Source organism: Eleutherodactylus coqui, chromosome 4 (assembly GCF_035609145.1).
Source record: "Eleutherodactylus coqui strain aEleCoq1 chromosome 4, aEleCoq1.hap1, whole genome shotgun sequence".
NCBI classification, from domain to species: Eukaryota; Metazoa; Chordata; class Amphibia; order Anura; family Eleutherodactylidae; genus Eleutherodactylus; species Eleutherodactylus coqui.
In genome coordinates this window covers 52,319,067-52,342,560 of record NC_089840.1, presented here as the reverse complement: position 1 = coordinate 52,342,560, position 23,494 = coordinate 52,319,067, and the positions used below count along the sequence as shown (strand labels likewise).

At 44.1% G+C, this 23,494-nt stretch overlaps 1 protein-coding gene across 2 annotated transcripts in view; it reads right to left on the bottom strand.

The window, feature by feature from the left end:
- Positions 1-5,170: 5,170 nt before the first annotated feature.
- TMPRSS2 (transmembrane serine protease 2) overlaps positions 5,171-23,494 on the bottom strand; it is a 36,977-nt gene continuing 18,653 nt past the window's right edge. The window contains exons 3-13 of one of the 2 annotated variants that reach the window (XM_066599417.1): positions 20,441-20,521; positions 20,013-20,120; positions 19,369-19,495; positions 18,668-18,778; positions 18,206-18,249; positions 17,188-17,359; positions 14,899-15,065; positions 13,462-13,560; positions 11,754-11,896; positions 10,113-10,265; positions 5,171-5,602 (exon numbers count right to left, since the gene is read on the bottom strand). In XM_066599417.1, the coding sequence (XP_066455514.1) occupies positions 5,591-5,602; positions 10,113-10,265; positions 11,754-11,896; positions 13,462-13,560; positions 14,899-15,065; positions 17,188-17,359; positions 18,206-18,249; positions 18,668-18,778; positions 19,369-19,495; positions 20,013-20,120; positions 20,441-20,521 (1,217 nt within the window). In that variant the 3' untranslated portion in view covers positions 5,171-5,590. The remainder of the gene's footprint in view (positions 5,603-10,112; positions 10,266-11,753; positions 11,897-13,461; positions 13,561-14,898; positions 15,066-17,187; positions 17,360-18,205; positions 18,250-18,667; positions 18,779-19,368; positions 19,496-20,012; positions 20,121-20,440; positions 20,522-23,494) is intronic. The other variant, XM_066599416.1, reaches the window with a different exon arrangement.

Sequence of the window (23,494 nt, the reverse complement as noted above, 5' to 3'; positions counted from 1 at the left end):
GTGAGCCCAGTAGTCTCTGATAACAGAGAATAGCGGTTACTGCTGTGAGATGCTACCGGATGCTCCTTAGTTAAAGTAGTAGCACATGGTGTCCATCGATGTCAATTGGAAGTTTGGAACCCTATGTATGATACAAGACAGAGTCCTTCAGAGTGAGGGCTGGTCTTTGCATGGACTCTCAGTACTGGATAACAGAGGAGGACACCAAGCCATGGAAGCCGCTCTGTAATGCACCCCACAAAAAGTATATATACTGTAATTAGTGATATGAGCTGGTGGATGAGTTTTCTTAAACCATATAAAAAGTGATGTTTTTACTGTATGTATCGTTAAATTAAAAAAAGGAACCCTCTACATGAGCCTTGTTTAATTCTTAACACCGCAAATGGGAGTTGTGGGCAGGGGAAATAGTAAAATGAGAAGATATATGTAGTGCAATACAGACAAGGAGATGTCTCATCATGATAGCAACTTTATCAAATGAGGCCGGGGATGATGGAGAAATCTGTGGCAAGAGAAATGTAGTATTACCATGTTTCCCTGAAAAAAGAACACTGTATTCTAGAGGCACCAGTCTTATTTTTGGGGAGGTCTTATTATACTTACCTAGCTAGCATCATTGAGCCTGTGTGTGTACTGCTTCTCCCTAGGGGACATGAGCAAAATTCATGTCCTACGGGCAGTTTGAGTCTCTCTCCTAATACTCATTTTAGAGGGGACATCAGCGGCCACCCCTGAAGGAAGTGAGAGACTGTTTTACTGGATAATTTGAACCGTAAATTGCGCGGCTGCGCTAAGAGATATTGACAGCTACCATACTATGGACTTTGTGAACAAACTCTTACTACTGAAGATCCTATGGTCGGAAGTGACCTGTCTCTGTTTATTGTTCCCGAGACAAGTGACTTGTTGTTCATACATTTTGGCCGGTTCGGACTAAGCTGAACTGTTTTTAAGTTTTGAGGATCGTACAATGTCTGACCCCATGAGCTTTCCTCAGTGTTCCTGTTGGATCCTGCATTCAAGGGTGTTTTATAATGAAACCAAAAACTGACCCATAGCCATTCTTAAGTGGCCCGAGCCTGGGCATGGGAGCCAAATTTTCCTGCTGCTTGAAATGTGGGTACAAAGCACCAGGACTCCTACCTGTAATCATAGCCAGGTGCAAACTGAGTTCAGTGACTGTAGATCCCTCCACATCAGTGAGTTCTGATTCTATCCCAGCCCAGGAGGGGCAGGCATATTGGACACACTGAACACTTACCGATTTCTCATGAAATGGTTTGGGGTTCCGATTTTAGAAAACAGAAGGCCACGTTGACAACCTAGTCATTTTTAGGTATAGAGATAGACACTCTTGCCATTGTCTTCTGGGCACCATCTGATAAGCTGGAAAATCTGTTGGGGTTGGTTGAGGTTTTTGGGGCAGTGAAAATAGTGACTTTAAAGAAGATGCCTTCTCTCCTAGGATTGCTGGTTTTTGCTTGTCGGGTAATGCTGATGATCAGGATTGTTTGTCACCGTCTGTCGCTAGCTATCCGGGTAGTAGAACTGACGGAGCACTAGATTTGTCTGACATAGCCCTAGAAGCAAGATTTGTTAATGTGGAAGAACTTTTTGCAGACATACAACAGCGCACATGTACAGGGGTGTATGAGTCCGGATAAGGGAAAAACCGCGCGAGAACTGCATGCGTCCGCAGCGATCAAAAGAAACCGATAGAGTGCGAAAAAAGCGCGAGTTACTGACGTTCCCGTTTCTCGTCCAGAAAAGACACTCCATGTGTGTGCAATACTTTATTCTACGGGATTACATCGGAGAGATCCACCAAAGAGGATGGAACATTGGCGTCACGTGTGACTAACAGGACTTCAGGTAACCACAGTTACTATTCGATACTGTCAGGAACGAGGTAGGATCCCGAGCTACGCTTAGGAAGGAGACTGTAGAGCCCTGTGACAAGGCTTCCACCCCGCCGTCTCCTCGGCTGATGGTCTGCTCCTCGGACGCTGCTGCTATATCATGTATTTTTGTTAGCCATTAAAAGGTATGTCTACAAGATTACTTGTTTTTTCTTGCTGGGAACAATCATACATTACACATCCAAGGAGCTCCCCAATCCTGAGCTGGAATTATTTATGGCTCTTGTGGTTTTGGAGCCATTCTAGGCTTGGAGTGGTGTGCTGCTGCTTTGCCGGTGACATGGTCTGCTGCTGGGGTCTGCAAAAATCTCACATTGTTGAAGCTATTTCCAATTATTGTAGTGGTACAGATATGCCAAGATCTCCTTAGCATTCAGCATACATACTTATGGACAGATAATTCCAGCATGGTTAATTGCATCTAAAAACTGTTTTTTGGTTTTCCCTCCGGCCAAGTTTGCTTCGTCATTTATTGTTGCACTTCCTGGAGAGTCATATTCATTTTAGGGCTCTTCAGGTGCGGAGAATGCTGTTGCTGATGGATCATCTTGCTTTCATTGGCAGGAGTTCCAGAAGCTTTAATTGCATCTCTGGGATCTGGTGAATGTCACCTGATGGCGCTCATCAGTTCGTTGGTTACTCCAGCAACATGGCAGTGGCACGGGAAGGCAAGTGAAGAGCAGCGGTCCCTGGTGGATAGTAGAGATGTTGTGGGGCGTGCAGAGGATCACCTCTAAGTGAAGAGGTGTACCGTGGGTAAAAAGATAGTTCTGGTTCGATCATTTGAGAGAGAGGCATTTAAATGCACCCAATGGTGAGAAAAAGCTTACAGGTGCCTCTATTTAGGCATTTGAAGTCATTCCAAGGATTTATGGCAAGCAAGGGTTTTCTGGGGTGCAACGTATGAGTTATGTTATACCACAGGACAAAGTAGCGCAGCATGCTGCACTATTTCATTCTGTAAAATGAAGGACTGCCTGCTGAAAACGAACTCTAACCCCCATTAGAGTCCATGGGGTCTGTTATAAGAAAGAGCTGCTCTGCCAGGGGTTGCAGTTTTCTTGCTTCCTGAATGGAGAAGGAAACCAGGAACACCTAGCACTTTTATTAAGCTTTGTTCAAAAGCAATTCAGTGCCAATCACATCACCATCACCACTGTCCTCGCTGCTCGTTAGCTCATTCAGATTGTTGTGTTGCTATTAAAACAGTTGCAATAAGGGCTTTTTGTCCACAATGTATTTTCTTCACACTTCTGGTCACATGATGTGTGATCTGACAGCAGTTGCTCAGGCCATTCATCATTGCATCTGAGGGAGCATGAGCACTCTGCATTCCAGCAGGTTACAAAATTTGCTCTATGTCATGTGCTACTCTGGGGGGAAAAAAAAAACAAAGTAGGGGTCGCATCACTGTTTTCATCAGAGAGTTTTCCGCCATTTCTAATGGCAAGGGGACCACATACTGTAGGGGTTCTGTACTCTCCACATCTGAGAATTCGAACCCCAATTGATTTTTTTAACCAATGTCTAAAGTAGCTTAACAGTGCTTGTCTTGATCTTGACAATATGCTTCTCTACCACTAGGTGGAGCTGTACAGGATTGAAAACCCCAAGCATCAATAATAGAGCTTGGTATTCTTTAGCGCTCAAGTATCTATTTATCCGTAACAGCACACCATGTGGTCAAACTCGGTATTGGAATATAAAAATCTAATCATTCAATTACAAAGCTATCCAGCAATATTGCATCTACACAATCAGAAAAGAAAATTCTAAAAATGTTGTGACCAATTTAAAAAAGGTTATGTGCAATCCGTTCCCTGAGACAGAGGGTATACAAAGTACTATAGTGTCCGTGCATAGATCTTCATGACGCAGTGACCATGTAAAAAAATCTTAACCAAAACCAGTGTACGCTTTTTTTTACCAAAAATAGCACCCCTCTTGTTCTAAGGCTGTATCTGGTATTGCAGGTGTTCACTTCAATGGAAATGAGAACCAGTACTAAAACAGAACCCACGGACAGGTGTGGCACTGTTTCTTGGGAGGGGGGGTTGAATTGTTTTTAATAATCCTGGACAAACCATTTAATACAATGCATATAAACCAGTGCAACCTGCACATTTTGAAGGAAACCTATTGCTATGACAGGCTGATTAAAATGGCGTCATTTGTAGGATTCTCTATTTGAGATATACTAGTGGCTACACCCTCAAATCTTAAGTGCCAAACCGGAGCGGAAAACAAAGCAGTTCCTGGTTTTGCAGAGTCTCATGCTGGATCAAATGATCAACAAATAGCTTTAAAAACAATCAAGATGACAACCCTTGTCCACAGACCCCATTAAAAGCAGGTTAATGTTCCCTCTTTAAGGCCGGGCCCACACAAGCAGGTCGGATTTCACATTCGGATATCCGCAGTAGAAGACCTGTGAATGATCACAGATATGAATGGCGTATGGTCGCGTATGCGTGCGGTGTTCTGCGGACATGTACTGGCCAGTGTATCAGCCAAATTGTAGAACGAACAAGAATAGGGAATAACATCAGAAAGTAGCCCAACCACCTGGAACACCCTTCTATCGCTCAGGTGACATTCCCTTGTGCTGTCGTGGTGAGAGATGTTCCAAGAGCCTTCAGAATGGGATACTGCTCCCTGGGCTTGGCTGGTTTATACTACTTTTTTGAAAGTAGTAGAAACCTCTTAAGACAAAAAAAAAAACACACACACTTCTTTTGAGTTCTTCTTCATAAGAACAACAAGCAGAGGATGCAGACAGCAATCTGAATGGGTGTGTTGCTCCCCAGACTCTGTCCTGCATTGTCTGACCACATATTCCTGCATCCTTTATTCCATTTGTATCTGGTCTCCTAGCGACATTGGTGCGAATTCCCGTTCATACACAATGTTAATTCTGTATGCACTGAGGTTTAAACGCATTCATAGAGAACAATGGAGCCCATACGCGTGAAATCCGTGGTAAGATACAGCATGCTGTGATTTTTCTTCCGCTCACGAAATCCAGAATTCCCACCCGTTTGTGTGAGAGAAACTTCAAGAGTCAATGCCTTTCAATGCCCACGTATTATCGTGTATCATACGTGCAGACGGCAATCGCAGAATCCAAAATTCAAATCTACTTGTGTGAGACCAGCCTAACTCGGAGCACAGAGCTGCTAAAAAGGGCTTCAGCTTTGGAAGACAGTTGGCGTGTAAATCCATAAAAAGGCAAAATTATATCTTTTCATAACATAATTTAATAGAAAACTTTTTACACATAACCTGATATAAAGTTAATGCAACATTCAGATTTTGGACACCTTCATATTCACAATAGAAACATATGGCACGTGAAGTAAACACATTGATGGATTCAATACTGTACAACTAGTTACAACATTTTGAAGAAAAATATATACATTGACCACTAGATGGCACCGATGTATCTTCAAGCACAGTCATGTGTGCGAGTCGGATGGCGCCTGTATCTATATACAGAGTGCTGGAGCATAGTCTTCTGGGAGCCGTCCTTCAGCAGGGTGTGCAGTTAATAGTCCAATACCCGTAAGTTATGTAATAAGTGTCACACGTCCCGACGACTCACATTGTAGAAAATTAGTATAAAAATAGATGCAGTCAGGAAATCTTTGCCAGGCTGAACTACAACATCATTCGTACTTCTGCAAGGGAAAGAAAAGGTGACAGTTTTAGATGAGTTCTCATGTGGCACTTATGAAATACATAATACATTTCATGTATCTGTTCTGCTGCTTCCTTTCATAAGTTAAAAACTGCAGCTGCATCCCCCTCCTCTCCCTTCATCCCTAGCTTGACTGTCTTGGCCACTCCAGCATAGCAGCACTTCAGCCCAGGACTATTCAAGTCTCAGGACAGGTTACCAATGTTTGATCCATGGTGTCTGAGGCCTAAGGCCTCATGTCCACGGGGAAAATCAGGCCCGCTACGGATTCTACACGGAGAATCCGTAGCGGGTCCCTCCTTCCCCTGCGGACATGAGCGCTTAAAATAAGAATTAACTCGCACGCAGCGGACCGGGCAGATCTTCTCTTCTTCACGGCCGGATCTTCTCTCTCCGGCCGGCGGATGTGCCCGGCACGCCGGCTGCGTGCCACGCGCATGCACCCAGCACATCCGCCGGGCCGAAGAAAGAAGATCCGGCCGTGAAGAAGAGAAGAACTGCCCCGGTCCGCTGCGGGTAAGTTATTCTTATTTTAGGTCTCCCGCGGATCCGGACGGCTTCCATAGTCTTCAATAGAAGCCTGCGGGAGCCGTCCCCGCGGGAGACCCGCACGAAAATGGAGCATGTCCATTTTTTTTCATGCTCCATTTTTTTTAAAATCACTTTTATTGACCATCCGCGGGTATTTATCTACCCGCGGGTGGTCAATGCATCCCTATGGGATGCGGATCCGCATGCGGGTGGACCGCTGCGGATTTTAAATGCTATTTTGCCCGTGGACATGAGGCCTAAGGATCAACAATCAATAGTTAAGTAGCAGAAATCCCGTCTTGTAATATGATTCTCAGTTCTGTATCCGGGTCACAGAAATGTGTGTTTAACAAATCTGCAATACAAAGCAGACACTAGGTGGAGCAAACTGCAGACAGACCTATATAGCAAGTTGTGAGTTCAATATACTTCAGTTTATGTCCCTAGTGGCAGCTTTGTACCACAAAATGAAGTCCATTGAACTCAATATTTGCTATATAGGTCTGTCTGCAGTTCGCTCCCCCTAGTGGCAGCCTAGTGTCACAAAAATTTGCACATTTGAAAAGTTTTGCACTTTGTATTTCAGAAGTTGGGCAACTATAGCATGTCAGTGAATATAAAATCCCCCTTAACTAAAGATGCTCAGACAGCTGATAGGTTTTCTATAGTTTTGTAGGTTTTCTATAGTTTTGTAAGTAAGAGTGGTCATTGGTGGTTTCGGGAGAGAGATTTATGTTACTGATGTATGCATCGCTCAGAGGACATTCCATAAGTTAAAATGTAGCAAACCCTCAGCTGTGAGCAAGACTAGTTCAAAACAGTTTTAGCCTTTGTAGGTTAAAGAATCTTTCATTCACTGACAGCAAGTAAAGAGCTTGAAAATGGCGAGGAAGAGATAAAAGTCTTTTAGAACATTCTAAAACTTTCATTATACAGGCATGGGCAAAAGTTTTGAGACGGACACAAATTATGGTTTACACAAAGTGAATGATGGTGTCAGGATGCTGTACTGTTGGCAGGACATAGGATTCATGGTGGCGCTCATCTTTCCTCCTCTGGACAATCATTTTCCAGATCTCCCAGTTTGAAGGGGCTTCTTCAGAGATAATAACTTTCCCCTGGTCCTCTGCAGTTCAATCCCCGTGCTTCCTGCAGAACATCAGTCTGTCCTTAATAGGTTTCTTGGAGATAAGTGGCTTCTTTGCTGCCTTACTTGACACCAGGCCACCTCTAGACGCCATCGCCTCGGAGCTCATTCAGATGGGTGATAACATCACGCAAGTTTTGTTCATTGCAAGTGTAGTGGCCTGAAGTATACATATCTGGCCCCTCCATAACTGTTCATATGTGTGTCCCTAAATGTCTGTCACGTCTTTAATATGGTGCAATTGTCTTGTCAGGGATTTATGTGTATTGCACAGTTGCAGCACACAAGAGGTTAATGCCTGGAAAATGTAACAGTTTGTGTGTATCCAATGTTGTCACCTGAGCATGAAAGATATAGGTGTTTGCAAGGTGTGCAAATAAGTCTAAGGCCGGCTTCACACGGCCGTGACGGGCTCCACTGCAGAATTCCGCGGCGGAGCCCGTCACGGCGCCCCCCCCCCCCCCCCCAGAGACCCCAATACTTACCTGCGGATCCAGCGTCCCAGGTCCCGCATGACGCTTCGGCGCGCATGGGCAATAGAGCGCGTGACGCGCCGGCCGCATCATATGACACGCCCACAGCGTCATATGACGTGGCTGCGGTAGGCGGGGAAGCGATTTCACGCTATCTTCCGCTGTGCTACAGCGGAAGATACCGTGACGGACGGCTTCCATTGACCGCAATGGAAGCCGTCCGTGCGTACACCCGCAGCAAATAGAGCATGCCGCGGGTGAGGACGGGTGAATTCACGGTGCGGAATTCCGCGGTGGAATTCCGCACCATAAGCATTGTGCTATTAGGTTCAATAGAACCTAATAGCTGCGGGCAACGTAATACGGATTTCCGTAATACGCGGCGGAAATCCGTCCATGGGAAGGAGCCCTTAGTCCTTAGTCTTTGCAAAACAGTCAGTTAGTCAGTCTAGTCAGACAGCGAGTGAGTCTGCAAGTCTACCCATGGGGCAGGAGACATTCCCACCTAGGCCTATCCAACATGGAATACGTGGAGCGATATGTCCGTGGAATGGTGGCGTCACCCATGACACATACTAAAGTTTCCACGCAGAGGTTTATACAGATAACCGCATCACCAGCATTGCCTGGAGAGGCCTGCCAGGGCCTTGGTAAAGGGTTGCACGTGTCTCTCAGGGAGGAGATGGTAGTGCCACCGTTACAGCCCTAACAGCTACCCCGTGATCTCCTTAGCTGTGGGCCCTGCACCTTGGTCACTGCACAAGAATCACAAAACTTGCATGAATATAGAACCTATTCTTTTGAATGGGTCCATTTACTTGGGCGACTTTTTTCAGCATGCTGCCATTCCTCAGGGGTTGTTTTTCATCAGGGGGAGTGGGCTCTCGCACGATTTTGAAGAACACCACCATGAATAAAGAATGGAATCTAAACCTCTTCCAAGAGCGACTTCTCCCAACTATCCGAGAGCAATTTGGTGAGGAACAATGCTTTACCCAGCATGATGGAGTAAGTAACCTATCACAAAAGTGATAACGAAGTGGCTTGATGAACAAAACATTGACATATTGAGTCCTTGGCCAGGAAACTCCCCCGATCCCATTGGAGAACCTGTGGTCTATCCTCAAAAGAAGCAGGTGGACAAACAAAAATACAGAAATTGTGATAAACCAAGCACTGATTAGGAAGAATGTGTTGTCATCAGTCCAGATTTGGCCCAGAAGCTGATATCCAGCATGCCAGGGCGAACTGCAAAAGTCATGAAAAATAAGGGTCAACGCTTTAATTATTGAGTCTTTGCCTAAACTTGATGCATTTGTCAGAAGTTTAAAAACTTGTATGCTTATAACTTTGTACTTGAGCCACCATGGAAACATCTGACTAGAAGGTCTAAAAACACAGAAGCAGCAGACTTTGTGTAAACCAAAATTTGTGTCCGTCTCAAAACTTTCGGCCACGACTGTGTTCTGGTCACATGTAAATGGAGATTAGGTCTTGCACAAAGTTAAGGTTAGGGCTCAACAAGAAAATCTTTTATTCATGCAAAAAACCACTGGCTCCCATGATGGTGGCGCAACCCCAGTGTATCCCTAGGGCTGAATTCACACGGGCGAAGCTTCTCGGACCAATCTTCTCTTAAAGCTGTGATTTTTTTTTACCTGCGATTGTGATGCATTTTGCAAGAAAAATTGCATATTTTTTCAATGTTAAGAGAGAAAATTGCAGTGCACTCGCAAGAATCTCAAATTATTTTTTATCTGTCTTTCATGGGAAATAATGGGCAATCCTTAAACAAGATTGTCCAAAAGTTGACTATGCCGTGTTTTTTCTACCTTGGACCACAGCTCAGAGAAAGGAACTAAAAAAATTATTCACATGAAAAAAAAACAAAAAACCAGCACGTGTTCTTTTTGTATGCGAGTTCCATCCATATTGCAACCAGATGCAACTCGCCAGTGAAGATCACCCAAGTGAATTACCCCCAATGGAGAAGAAGTTTGGTGTCAATAATTCGAACTCCAACATGGTTGTTGAGGTTGGTGTCGGATGAGTTTTTCTCCCACTGAGGTAGGACAGGTTTTTACCGATCCCAACCATCACTGTGAGCCCCGGCCTTACAAAATGTGGCTACTTTCTACCAATAACAAAGCTGCACATGTCCATAGGTTGTGTGTATTACAGTTCAGCTCTATTCACCTTAATGATGTGAAACTGCAGTACCCGACAGCCCTTGGACAGGGGAGGCGCTGTTTCTTTGCAACAAAGCAGCCGAGTTTTTTCTAATTCTGAACAACTTCTTCTGCACTGCGGTTCTCTAATAGAACAGACGACTACTTTACCTGCATCTGGTTGTAGATCCACTCCAAGAACCCTGTAACATTCCCATAGACTCCAGGCTTGTTACGATTCGCGCAACCGTACCCCCAACTCGTGTCCCCGACAAGCCACCACAAATTATTTGTCTTCGTTACTAGGGGGCCTCCACTGTCACCCTGCAGAGACACAAAAGGAACAACTTAATAATTAAATGACAATTCTCAGCAACAAGGTCATTCATTGTACCCAAAGGGCACCATTGCCAAAATAAGAATGGATCTCCCCCACCACCACCACCACCATTCCCCCAAGAGCTCCATGATTCTGTGCAGACTTTAGATTAAATCAGCACATGGGAGCTCTGATCCATAATATAATTCCAGCTGAACCCAGAAGGAGGAGCTCACTCCATAGAGATTTTTACAGCCACTAGGGGGAGCTCACGCCATACAGGTTTATACAGTCACCACTAGGGGGAGCTCACTCCATACAGATTTATACAGTCACTACTAGGGTATCCTGGGACTGGAAGGTAAGGGCATATTAGTTGCACTTGATCATCTCCTCTGTCTCTCTGTTGGCGCTAGTTCTAGTCCCAATTTCAGGCCGCCCAGATGACCACCACCATCTTTAGAGTACCCAACAAGCCACAGTGCATTGGTAGTGTTACGACTCCCAATGCACTATAGCTGCTCTGTGATTTGCCAGTGTTGTTTGTGTGATCAGCACTAGCCAATCACAGAGCAGTTTAGAGCACCCCGTACTTAGAAAGTGGCGGCAGCCACCTTGGCTGCCAAAAACAGTATAGGGACAGGCAAAATGGAGAGCTAGATGAGAAGATCAAGTGCAGGTAATATACTCCCTCCACCCTTAGGTCTGGAGGGTCACTTCAATTAAAATAAATAATTAAGGGTTTGTTTGTAGTCTGTAACCTTGGAAACACATAGGCCTGCACTGGAGCTGTAAACACAGTATGATATTTTTAATCAAAGTTGCCCATTTTTTATTTTAGGTGCACTAAAGCAGTAAAAACAATAGATTGTGGAAATGTACACACCTCTAATACAGTTCACGACCGCTTAACATAAATGTGTGTGCCTGCGTATTTCAGGTCAGCATGCTCTATTTTCCTTTAAACCAATTGGCCATTTCAATGGCTGAGAGCAATGGTGCGTGTTTTCCCGCGCATGCAATTGCTCATGACATCCACGTGCAAAAAGTACAGTGAAATATGCCGAAACGCATGCAAAAACGTAACGAATATTCCACAAAAACGCATCACAAATATACCGGCTCCCAAAAAATGTGAATAAAAAGTGTTCAAAAAGATATAGGTTTCCCAAAATGGCGCTAATAAAAACTTTAGCTCACCCCAAAAATGAGCTCTCACATATCCCAAATCGACAAAATAATATTTTTTGACACCATAAATGTACTGACCCATAGAACAACGTTCATATGTCATCTGTACTGCACTTTTTTTTTTTTTTAATACTTTAGCCATATGCTCTTGCAAGGCATGGACAAAAAAAAAGGGGGGAAAAATCTGTGATCCAGAAGGGGTTAAAGACACTAGGGACAATTTCAATTGATTAGTACCTCAGTAACAATGGTGGGAACTGTACATGATTTGTACCCGCACTCCTTACGGTCCTCAGTCTTACCTGACAAGAGTCGACGCCTCCAGCGAGGTAGCCGGCGCACATCATATTGGAAGTGATGTTTCCGTTGTAAACAGAGCGAGAGTTACAAACTGCAGAACTGATTAAAGGAACGCTGGCCGCCCTCAGTAAAGTCTGCGTTGTCCCTGCGGGGCAAAATACACCTGTGAGTACTTCATTGTAGTACCATAGAAGTTGGCAAAAAAGTCACAAATTACACTAAAAAGGTTATCAAAATGGCGCACAAGGCATGAACATTTTGATGCGATTCCTTAGCCACATTTCTCCGTTATATAGGTCACCTTATGACATGTACCAAAATTTTGGGCCATCTTTAATTTGGTGAATTTGGGACTAGCCTCTATGTACAAACTTCCCATACAGACTTTTCCAGCACTTGATATGTGTGTGGCTGCAAGGGGTTAATCTATTTTCACCTTTACTGCGTTCGCCTTCCACGCAGGTTACAAACGGAGCATAAAACACACCCCAACAGAGTCCATTCACCCCCCAGATACGGGACGCCATTACTTCATGAAGGAAAAAGAATGGGTAGTCACTTGATCGCTGGAACCCCAAGCGATTCCAAGAATGGGGTCTCAACAGCCCCCATATGAATAAAGTGAAGGAGGCTCCACCGCTCCATTCATTTCAGTGACAGAGATTGCAGAGCGCTCGTTCCGTGGAGCGAAGTCGCTGTGTATATACGTTACTGATCTTTACGGATTCCGAGTTACATCCTCCATAAGGGACCAGTCATGTGGCCCTATTGTCAGTCCATTGGCTGTTCAAGTCTACAAGTGACTGGACTGACAGTACATGGATCCATAATAGTCAATGCCATTGGAAACAGTATGCAGTCCTTATGAACACTGTTGTTACTGCACTACTGTGAACTTGCTTGTTAGTTCTATACAGCATCACCAAGATGCACGGTGATGTATTGGATTAGATCTCTGTTTGTAACCTTGGAGGACTGTCTCTTTAACTAGAAATCGCTGCAGCATTGCCCTATACAGCAGGCCTGTTGTGAGTCTGTCCTAGTGCGCACACTTTTGATCCAGGTTGAAGCAGATCTCACTTACAGTTTGTTGCTGAAGAGTGGTAGAAGACAAATTTTTATATACTCTCGTGAATTTTGCCTCACTCCATACACTAGACACAGAGTCCTGGAGGCTGAGATATATGGAGCTGTTGGTGAGGTCCTCACGTTTCAAATGGCCTTGGTTTTGCCCATGACATGATGTGAACACTGTGGTCAGTTTATCTAAGACACCCAAGAGACATGTAGTGGTCACATGTGCTGCCTTTGCAGGTTTTTGTCTTTTTGCTGTAGTTTTTCTCTGGTAGTTTAAAGAGAAAAGTAGCAAAAAATGCATCATTTAAAAAAAAATAAAAAAATTATAAAAAAATAAAAAATCTATAAAACTGATGCAACCTGTAAAATACATGCTAAGGCTCCACCTGTGTTTTAGTTTCCATTTTCCCGTTCCATCGTGGGGGCAGAAAAATGTAACCCCTGCGTTCTACGATTGTAACTGAACAGCACCAACGGACCTCATTGGCTATAACAGGGTCTGTACAATTTCCGCCTTGCCCTCTGGCATTTTCTGGGACAAGATGGTGCAGCAGAGGGCGCCATTTCATCCTGGATTTTGGGAGGAAATATCTCCATTAACGTAAACTATTTCAGCTGATTTTCATTTCTTACCTCCTTGATATGTGTGACCCCATCCTGAGATCCAACAGGACTGTGTATCCGTCCATGGCATTCCAGCATTGGGCAGACATACAGGCTTTATGTTAATCCCTGAAAGGTAAAGATGGATTTATATATTTACATCTGCTGTCCAGAAGAGAAAAAAAAAAACTTGGCTACCTTCTTTTCAAAAACACTAGTTCACAGGCCACGTGTGCTGCTGTAGTCAATGGGGTGGAGTTGCAATGCCACCCATATCTGTGAACAGGTGGTGCACTATTTTTCAGAAGACAGCAGCCATGATCTTGTAGTCACTGACAACCCTTTTAAAAGGGCATGCCCACTTCCAACACAAAGGGGCGCATTTACAAAGGGCTTTATGCCAAAATTCTTGTGCCAGTCGCTCTTGCCTAAAAGATTTGTGACTTTTTGCATCACCCTCACTAGTTTTGTAAAAACTGGGTGGTGCTTGTCATAAGGGGGCAGGGACACCCGGACTAATACATTTAAATCCATGTCAACTCGTCAAGATGTAACTGATATAGGAAGAGGCATGCACCTCTTTGGGCTAACTTCACACGGGCGAGCGAGATATGGGTCCGTGAATCCCACTCCCTTATCACACTCCCCACCATGTGAAATCCCCAAGGATGCAATGCGTTTTCATGTCAAAACAGCCTCACATCACTTTGGGGACTCAGGGAACCTGAGTCATGGCTGTCAGTCGAGGTTCGCAGAGTTTGTCCCATTTTTTTTTTTTTTTAAATGGGAGATTTCGCATTGTACAGCATGGACTTTGCAAACGGCGTGCTGCCGACGGCCCCATTGCAAACAATGGGCGGTGCGATGAGAGAGCACAAGATAGAACTTGCTGTGATTTGTTTCCCACATTCTGGTGCCATGTGGGAAAACATTGCTCATGTGTATGACCCCAATCAAAAGAATGGGGTTCATATTTGTGCACACTGCTTCTCAGATGTCGGACCTCTCTACAACAGTGTTAGAAACATATGTCAGACCTTGCCCAACATGAGAACCATGCAGGGAAATCTCAATGTCGGATGAGGCCAGACCCTGGATTAGAAAGGATGTGACAACAGGGTTTGTTTGTAGTCTGTTACTGTGGAAACACAAGGTTCTTAGGACATAGGTCATCGTCAGTGCAAGGATTCTGTTTGCAGTGCTCCATTTTCAAGTATCAAAATATCCTTAAAGAGGTCACAGAGTTTCTACCAACATTGCTAGTTAGTAAGAGTGCAAATATAGCATATCTATTTTGTAATTCTGATTTAGGTTACTGTGGTTGTGCTGCATGGTAGGGTGCGATTCTGGGCTTCACCATAGGGGTTATTCTTCAGACAGGATTAAAGTCCATAGTGATATCCGTATGCACGGAGGAATATGGTAAAAAAAAAAGTAAATGCCCCCCATAGTTTTTCAACCCCTTACCATCAAATGGTAATCTGGTCCTTAGCTTCATGAGGGCGATGTCGTAATTCTTTGTGTCACTGTGGTATTTAGGGTGAGAAATGACTCTCTCCACAAAACTTGCCTGTCCTCCCGATAATTGGATGGATCCAGCATAGACAGTCCATATTGAGGCGTAAGACCCGGTCCTAAAAAAGCAAATAATGGTCTTACAGAGAAAGATACATATAACATCCAGCATCTTTTAGAATCCATCTCTTCTGCCTTCACTCTGGAAACACTCAGCTAGTAATCCCGTTAAGGCTGATGGATCTTATTATCCTTGCTTTGATTGGCTCATTGCAGATTTTGCTGCTTAATTATCGTGAGTGGTCTACAAATCATGTCCTATGAGGAACGGGTACAGGATCTGGGAATGTTTATCTTGTAAAAAAGAAGGCTGAGAGGAGACTTAATAGCTGCCTACAAATATCTGAAGGGCTGTCACACTGCAGAGGGATCAGCCCTATTCTCATTTACACAAGGAAAGACTAGAAGCAATGGGATGAAACTGAAAGGGAGGAGACAGATCAGATATTAGACAGTGAAGGGGATCAATGAGTGGAACAGGTTACCACAGGAGGTGGTGAGTTCTCCTTCAATAGAAGTGTTCAAACAAAGGCTGGACAAATATCTATCTGGGATGATTTAGTGAATCCTGCACTAAGCAGGGGGTTGGACCCGATGACCCTGGAGGTCCCTTCCAACTCTACCATTCTATAATCTGCTTTATTTCTGTACAAGAACGGCCATGCTGTGGGTTTGAAATTCTGCTGCAGGCCTTGATTTCCATATGGATTTTTATTTTTGCTACATGTGGATGAAGTTCTGAAAAGCCCATTCACTTGAACTCTAACTGGCCGTAGAGTTGAAGTTCAGAATCCACAGCATAGATCCACTACTTCTTAACCCAGCATGTGTGTTCCACAAGATCACCCATATTCATCATCCTCACAAATCTGTCTGTTAGGCAACCGGCAGCAGCAGGAGCTCTCCCCCACTTGTCTGTTTACAGTACGAGCCTAGGAACGTTAAACCTGGCCCTTGTTAAGCTTCACAGGAAAGGCTTATGTAGTATCCAGGAGCGAGACTCCAGCACCAAAATAAATAGAGTTTGTTAAGTTTTTATCTTTATGGTATATATTTATGTTCTTGAATGTATTTGCACCCTGTATTATGTATTTTATAGGTGGTGGTTTAGTTGTATATATAGAACAGAAACCGTTAAACAGCCCAGATTGTAGTTACACACAAAGCCAATCAGAGCTAGGTTAGTGGGTGGGGGTAGAGTTACATATTTCAGCCACACACCTAGCTTAGTTAGTTCATTCTTGGTTAGAGTTTGACCTTACTACATTAATACATTAGAGGACAATACAAGGATCTCTCCTATAATCTGTTTATACCCAGGACTGTGACAGTAACAAGAGGGCATCCGCTACATCTAGAGGAAAGAAGGTTTCATCACCAAACACAAAAGGGGGTTCTTTACTGTAAGAGCAGTGAGACTGTGGAACTCTCTGCCTAAGGACATGGTGATGCAAAAATCAATAGAGGAGTTTAAAAGACATCTAGTCTACAGAAGAGCGAGCACGCTCGGATAAAGCAGTTACTCGAGCAAGTGTCGCTCTTCTCGAGCGCGGGGGAGAGAGATCTCTCTCACTCTCCCTTCCTCCCTGCTACCCCCACCGTCCCCCGCTCACCCTAGCCCCCCCCCCCCCCCAAGCCTGCTCGGACCAGTAAACAGTTACTCAAGAAGAGCGATGCTTGCTCAAGTAACTGCTTTTTCCGAGCGTGCTCGCTCATCTCTAGACTATACGTCTTTTTAGAGCACTATGACATTATGGAGTTGGTAAACAATTCTTTCCCCCAATATGAGGTAAATTGGCTTCTGCCTCATTGTTGTTTATTTTTACCTTCCTCTAGATCAACAGAGGGGAAAGGGGCTGGAAACAGGCTGAACTGGGTGGACAATTGTCTTTTTTCCAGCCTAGCATACTATGTTACTATGTTTACTATTGACAAACTACCTGCTTTACTGCCAGCCTAAGGGAAACGGATATGGAGGCCCGCTATTGAGTGGACAACAGGCTTGCTATCCTGATACTTGGATCACGACATGTAAGATACACTAAACTGATGATACTAGGGGATATAAGTTACACCATTACCGGTTTATTGTATATTCCATACACATATTTGGAAGACCAATGTGTATACATTCTCTAGTACAGTGTATAGAAGTAACCTATAATTAAGATGAGAACTTACCCCTCGACACAATGCGCTGCTGTAACTATCCATTCAGGAGTGATAATAGACCCTCCACAGACATGCGATTGCCTGAGTTGCAGACTCACTTGCCATGGCCAATCTCCAGCTGTAGCCCTTGTTCCGCCAACTATTCTGCTAGTTGTTTCCCCCTTGGTTGACACGCCACAATCTGAAGGTGAAAGAATTTATTTAGAATGATCACTTGTGAAGTTGTATTACTAGCTTGTGGGCTGATATGTGGCCGTTCTAAACTTCAGTAGGTGCACCTTCTCCTTGTGTAGTAAGCCTAGTTGCTGGAGAATTATGGACATTTGAGTAACATACGTATAGTATACAAGATCAACGGAAATGGAGAGAGTCGAGCAAGTGTATAGGAAGGGTCTACAGGTTGGGCGACAGATGACATTGCCACCCGGCCGGTAACTCACTAGTATGGCCAATAATGAAGTCCAAGGCTGGTGCCGGTATTCGTTTTTTACCGGCCATATTAAATGGTGGGTAAAAAATAACTGTAAGCGGTGAGCAGCTGCGGGCAGACATTAGCCACACACCAAGTATTTTAATCACTCTGTAGCACCAGTGTGGCCACCGCTGCTGTAATCAGACTGCAATCTCTGACCTCTCCTCCCAACCTCTACGTTCCTGCATGTTCTATGCATAGTGCAGATGTCGGGAGGGCAGGTCAGAGATCACAGCAGCGTTGGCCAGATCGTAGCTCCGGAGTGGGTGAAATACTTGAGGGTGTGTCGATGCTGGAGTTTAATGGTGGGGAGGGCACAAAGAGGGAGCATTATTAAGGATGCACTGTTACTACTGGAGACTACTTCTATTGCAGTCATTATTACGAATTGGGATCACTAGAATAACTATGGTAAAAATATATATTGGGATAAGCCACACCTCTAATCACGCGCCTTTTAGCCTTGGGCGGTATTGACAAAAGGTGGCAACCCTAGTGACTGGAGGCATAAATTAGTGATATGATGTAATTGGGGACATAACATTACAGTCTTACCTATGCACCTCAGCGAGATCACCTTTCTAGATGGACAATAATCCCTGCAAAGAGAAAATGTAATATAGGAGATTACGGTCTGTAGAACAAAATATCTGTGTTTTGGAAGGATGACTTGTTAGTAGAGATGAGCGAACGTACTCGTTTCGAGTAATTACTCGATCGAGCACCGCGATTTTCGAGTACTTCAGTACTCGGGTGAAAAGATTCGGGGGGCGCCGGGGGGCAGGGGGAGGCGTGGCCGCGCTGGGGGTAGCAGTGGGGAACAGGGGGGAGCCCTCTCTCTCCCTCTCCCCCCCACTCCCCGCTGCAACCCCCCACTCACCCACGGCGCCCCCCGAATCTTTTCGCCCGAGCACGGAAGTACTCGAAAATCGCGGTACTCGGGTGAAAAAGGGGCGTGGCCGAGTACGTTTGCTCATCTCTACTTGTTAGAGATAAAAAAAGGGAATTCCAGCATACCTCGTCCTAATACTCCTATATAACTTGCCGAAAGGCACACTGGTATTTATACTGGCAAAACCCGATAAATCGTTTGTGACATCTTCCAAACCATCACGAAGATAAGTGGACCTGGGAAAAGAAAGAATAATGTACATTTAGTGACTGTTACTAATTCAGTCAGCCCCGGAGTAGGGACAGGGCAGATTAGCACTGCTTGGTACTAATGCGGGTACTACAGGTGGTAATTGGGCAGGATATTCATGATGGAAGCTGTCACTATGGTGGCCAGCCCTCTTTTTTGGGGTGGCATTGTGGCCGGCATTGAGATGGGGGGGGGCTGGGGTTATTTTATTTTGGCACATTTCCAAACCTGAGGCCCATTATGCAATAGGGTGGAGTCTCTGCTTAAGGCCGGCTTCACACAGGCATATAGGCAGAGAATAGAACCCATTGATTTCAATGGATACATTCACATTTCCGTATTTTCCTGCCCAATTGTCACACACACAAAAAAAAAAAGAGAAAAATAGAGCATGTTCTGTCTTTCTGCATATTTGCACACCATAGGTCCCCATAGAAGTTAATGGGAGGTGCGCAAATGTGCGTGTGAAGCCTAAGACTTCTTCAAGTATAGTTTCTACTAGTAGCAGGACAGGCTGCTAATTCAGAACAATGAGAGACAGGACTCCTAGAAGACGTGAATAAGTAGCACCACTTACCTGTAGCCCATGCCACGGCAGACCATGGGTGCATATGCTGAACGCCAGTCATCGAAGCACATATTCAGCCATGCAGCCCTGCTGGGGGAATAGGCTTGTAATATAAAATTTTGGCCGTATAGTCGCACTAGTAGAAAGAAAAAAAAAGACTTTTAATGAATAAGTCTTATGGGAGATTTTTCTACAATTTTAAAGTAAGTCATACAGTCTTATGAAAATAAAAGTTTGCCATTTTTGAAACTTCTGCTTGCTTTTAGTGTATGAAAGCACCGTTTACATCAAGACGCTGCAAACCCGAACACGGGGGGGGGGGGGGGGGGGGATGAAGTCTACATAATAGCAAGTACAATCTCAACATAATTTCTTAAAGCTGCAGGTCACAAAATAGAACATTTAGTCTACTTTGTTATATGGTCTGTGGCTCCACCCCTTTAAAGCCCTCCTAAAAATGGACTACCGGCCTGTGCAGTCTGACTATACATTTATTGTACGGGTTGAATCACTGTAGGTTGAAGTCCATTGCTAACCAATGGACTTCAATAGCCAATAACCACAGCAAATTGCAGTTCTTTACCACCCAGCACACTATTGCAACATCTGCCCAATTTCTTTAGCAATCCAGGGTATGATGCCAGTTTACATACCACAGTAGGACTCATCTTCTCCGTTGGGGCACTGTGCCGTACCATCACACCACTCAGAAGCTTGTACACATTGCGATGAGGCGCCACATCTCATTTCACATGTACTTACTATGTTGAAATTAAAAGGAAGGAGATGTGATATATGGATTACAATGTTGTATATTGGTTTCTTAGCCATAGTATGAACCCACAGATATTGAACTGAACGATCAAATTCTGGCTGCCTGAAGCCACCACTAGGGGGAGCTGCAGACAGTCAGTATGTTACCATTTCACGCTATTAATATTTAAGGTATTTGAAACTATCAGAAAAATGGAAAAATGTATTTAAGTAAATGTAGACATTTTTATATTTATTGATTTTGCCCCCCCCCCCCCCTCCCTCCCTTCCCCCAAAGAAATAAGTGTATCCATAAATAAAAGCTTACAGAAATACCAGCAGAGAACAGCGGTGATGATGACTGCTGCCACGATGAGGATTGCCGATACTATACAGATCTTTTTTCTACCTGAAAGAAAAAAGTAAAACATCCATAATTCCAAAAAGATGAAACTCAGTCAATCTACTCAAATTCCATCCAGACAAATGAATGATATAGATATATATTACACACATCTATGTATATACATACCTATAAAGCTAGGGAATTACTGAATTTATACTGCAGTATTTTCTAGGATATATCACAAAAGGTACATACCAGTATCTACTAATTTACATATTATACATACATTAGTGCTCAAAAAAATACAACATTAACCTGATAAATCCCCGTTTTCGGTACAAGTGATATTTCTACATAGCAAGTCATGTACTTGTAAGTGCAGTAGAGTAATAGAAAAATAAACAGATCAAGCAATTAGGGCGAGCCACTCATTCCGAGTAATTGAATCATTAATTGAAAGGTGAGTTTTCAAAATAATAACAGTGAGGAGATAATTGGTGGAATCATTAGTTTAGTGATACAACGGGTGCTAATTTTGGCCCTTAGTGAAGGTAGGCGGGAGGCAAATGTTGGTTATAGTGCATCTCCTTCCGAAATACTGGGGGGGGGGGGGGGAATGGGTCATTCCAGTCACAATTCTGATGAAGAATGTACTTTGATTAAAAAGTTGATTTAGAGAAGTGCAGAAAATTATAGGCTGCTCAGCCCAAATGATTTCAAATGCCTTGAAATGGCAACCCGAACCTAAAAAGATGCAGAAGGACGTGGGGACCTATTGTTCAAATAGATCAAAGAATGCTAACAAGGCTAAGACTCAGCCAATGATCACGTCCAGGATGATCAAAGAAGATCTCCCAGCGAGTAGAGCTACGATCACAAGACCATTAATTGAAGCCAAGTTACTAGCAAGAACTCACGACAAAGTCCCTTTGTTGAAAAGTTCACATGCCGTCAATAGGTTACAATTTGCAAAGAAAACATTGACTGGTCCAATGGCGCAATATTTTGTAGATTGATGAAAGCATAATTGTTATTTTTGAATCTAGTGGCTGCAGACAGTAGGTCATACGGGTACTGGTGCATTATGTCCCCATCGGAACTAGGGGTGGAGACATGGGTTACCCTGGCCAAGTGACAGGGAAGGGCAGGTAATGCCCCCGCCAGCTGTGGATTGGCTACTCCCTGCAAACAGCATCTCAGGTCTTGGCTGTGTTAGCCGTTATGGCCATCTTCCCACCCGCAGACAGTATGGTAGGTGTTGGCTGTTCTTTCACGCAGGTTGTAGGCAGGCCACTACTCCGGCTGAACAGCAGCTGTCAGTCCAAGGCACAGCTGGCCAGCACAGTGCAGGACGGTGTGTTGTAGGTAAGCCTCCATTACTCCGACCGAAAAGCAGCTGTCAGTCCTCGGTAGAGCAGGCCACCAGTGGCAGCATGGACGGTGAGAGTGGGGTTGGTTGTGGCAATGGCGCCCAGCATGAGGAGTGACAAAAGGGCTGGTTGCTATGACCACGGGGGGACAGGAGCTGAGAGCTGACAGGGTAGTCAGGCGGGGAGCTGTGTGAGCGCCACCACGGCGGGACAGGAGCGGAAATGGCAGTGAGCGGGGGCATGGGAGCTGGGAGCTGACAGGGCAGTCCAGCAGGGAAGTTGTGTGAGCGCAGCGCAAGGAGACATGCGAGTCTGCCTGGGAGATGTGTGAGCTTGCCAGGGGGATGGACAGTACATGTGGGGAGGCGTGTTTGCGGCAGCCAATCCACAGCTGTGCCCATCACCTAGGCATACCCTGTAACTCAGGGCTTCTAACCCATGTCTCTACCCATACATCCGGTAGAGACATAATGCAGCAGTACCTGTCATACCACCCCTGTGTACTGAATTGAAACCACAGTATGCTGTGAAGGCCATAAACCATGGTGGTACATAAATCATGATACGGGGAGGTTTCTAATACCACGGTGGTGGGCCTATTTATCACATCTGAGGGATCATTAAACAGTTTGAATATATCTGAATACTTGAGATTATGTTGCCCTTTGCCAAAGAAGAAATGCCCTTGAAATGAGTATTTCAACATGAAAATAACCCCAAAAAACACCAGTACGCGAACATCTTAGTTACAGACAAACAGGATTGAGGTAGTTGAGTGGCCAGACCAATCCCCAGAGCTCCATCACATAGAGAACTTGTGGGGCGACATCAAGAAAAAAAAAATGAGTATTTGAGGCAAAATTAAAAAACGGCAGAAGAGCTGTGGAATGCAGTCCAATCTTCCTGGACTGGAATACCTGTTCAGAGGTACTAGATGCTGGAAGACTCCATGCAACACAGATGTCAAGCAGTTCTCAGAAACAAAGTTTATGCCAGTAAATATTAGTACAGTAATTCAAACTAAAGTGAAATCTTAAACTCTTCTTGTACATATGGGGCAGTATTATAGTAGTTATATTCTTGTACATATGGGGCAGTATTATAGTAGTTATATTCTTGTACATAGGGGCAGTATTATAGTAGTTATATTCTTGTACATAGGGGCAGTATTATAGTAGTTATATTCTTGTACATATGGGGCAGTATTATAGTAGTTATATACTTGTACATAGGGGCAGTATTATAGTAGTTATATTCTTGTACATAGGAACAGTATTATAGTAGTTATATTCTTGTACATAGGGGGCAGTATTATAGTAGTTATATTCTTGTACATAGGGGGCAGTATTATAGTAGTTATATTCTTGTACATAGGGGGCAGTATTATAGTAGTTATATTCTTGTACATAGAGAGCAGTATTATAGTAGTTATATTCTTGTACATAGGGGCAGTATTATAGTAGTTATATTCTTGTACATGGGAGGCAGTATTATAGTAGTTATATTCTTGTACATAGGGGGCAGTATTATAGTAGTTGTATTCTTGTACATAGGAGCAGTATCATAGTAGTTTTATTCTTGTACATAGAGGGCAGTATTATAGTAGTTATATTCTTGTACATAGGCGGCAGTATTATTGTAGCTATATATTATTGTACATAGGAGG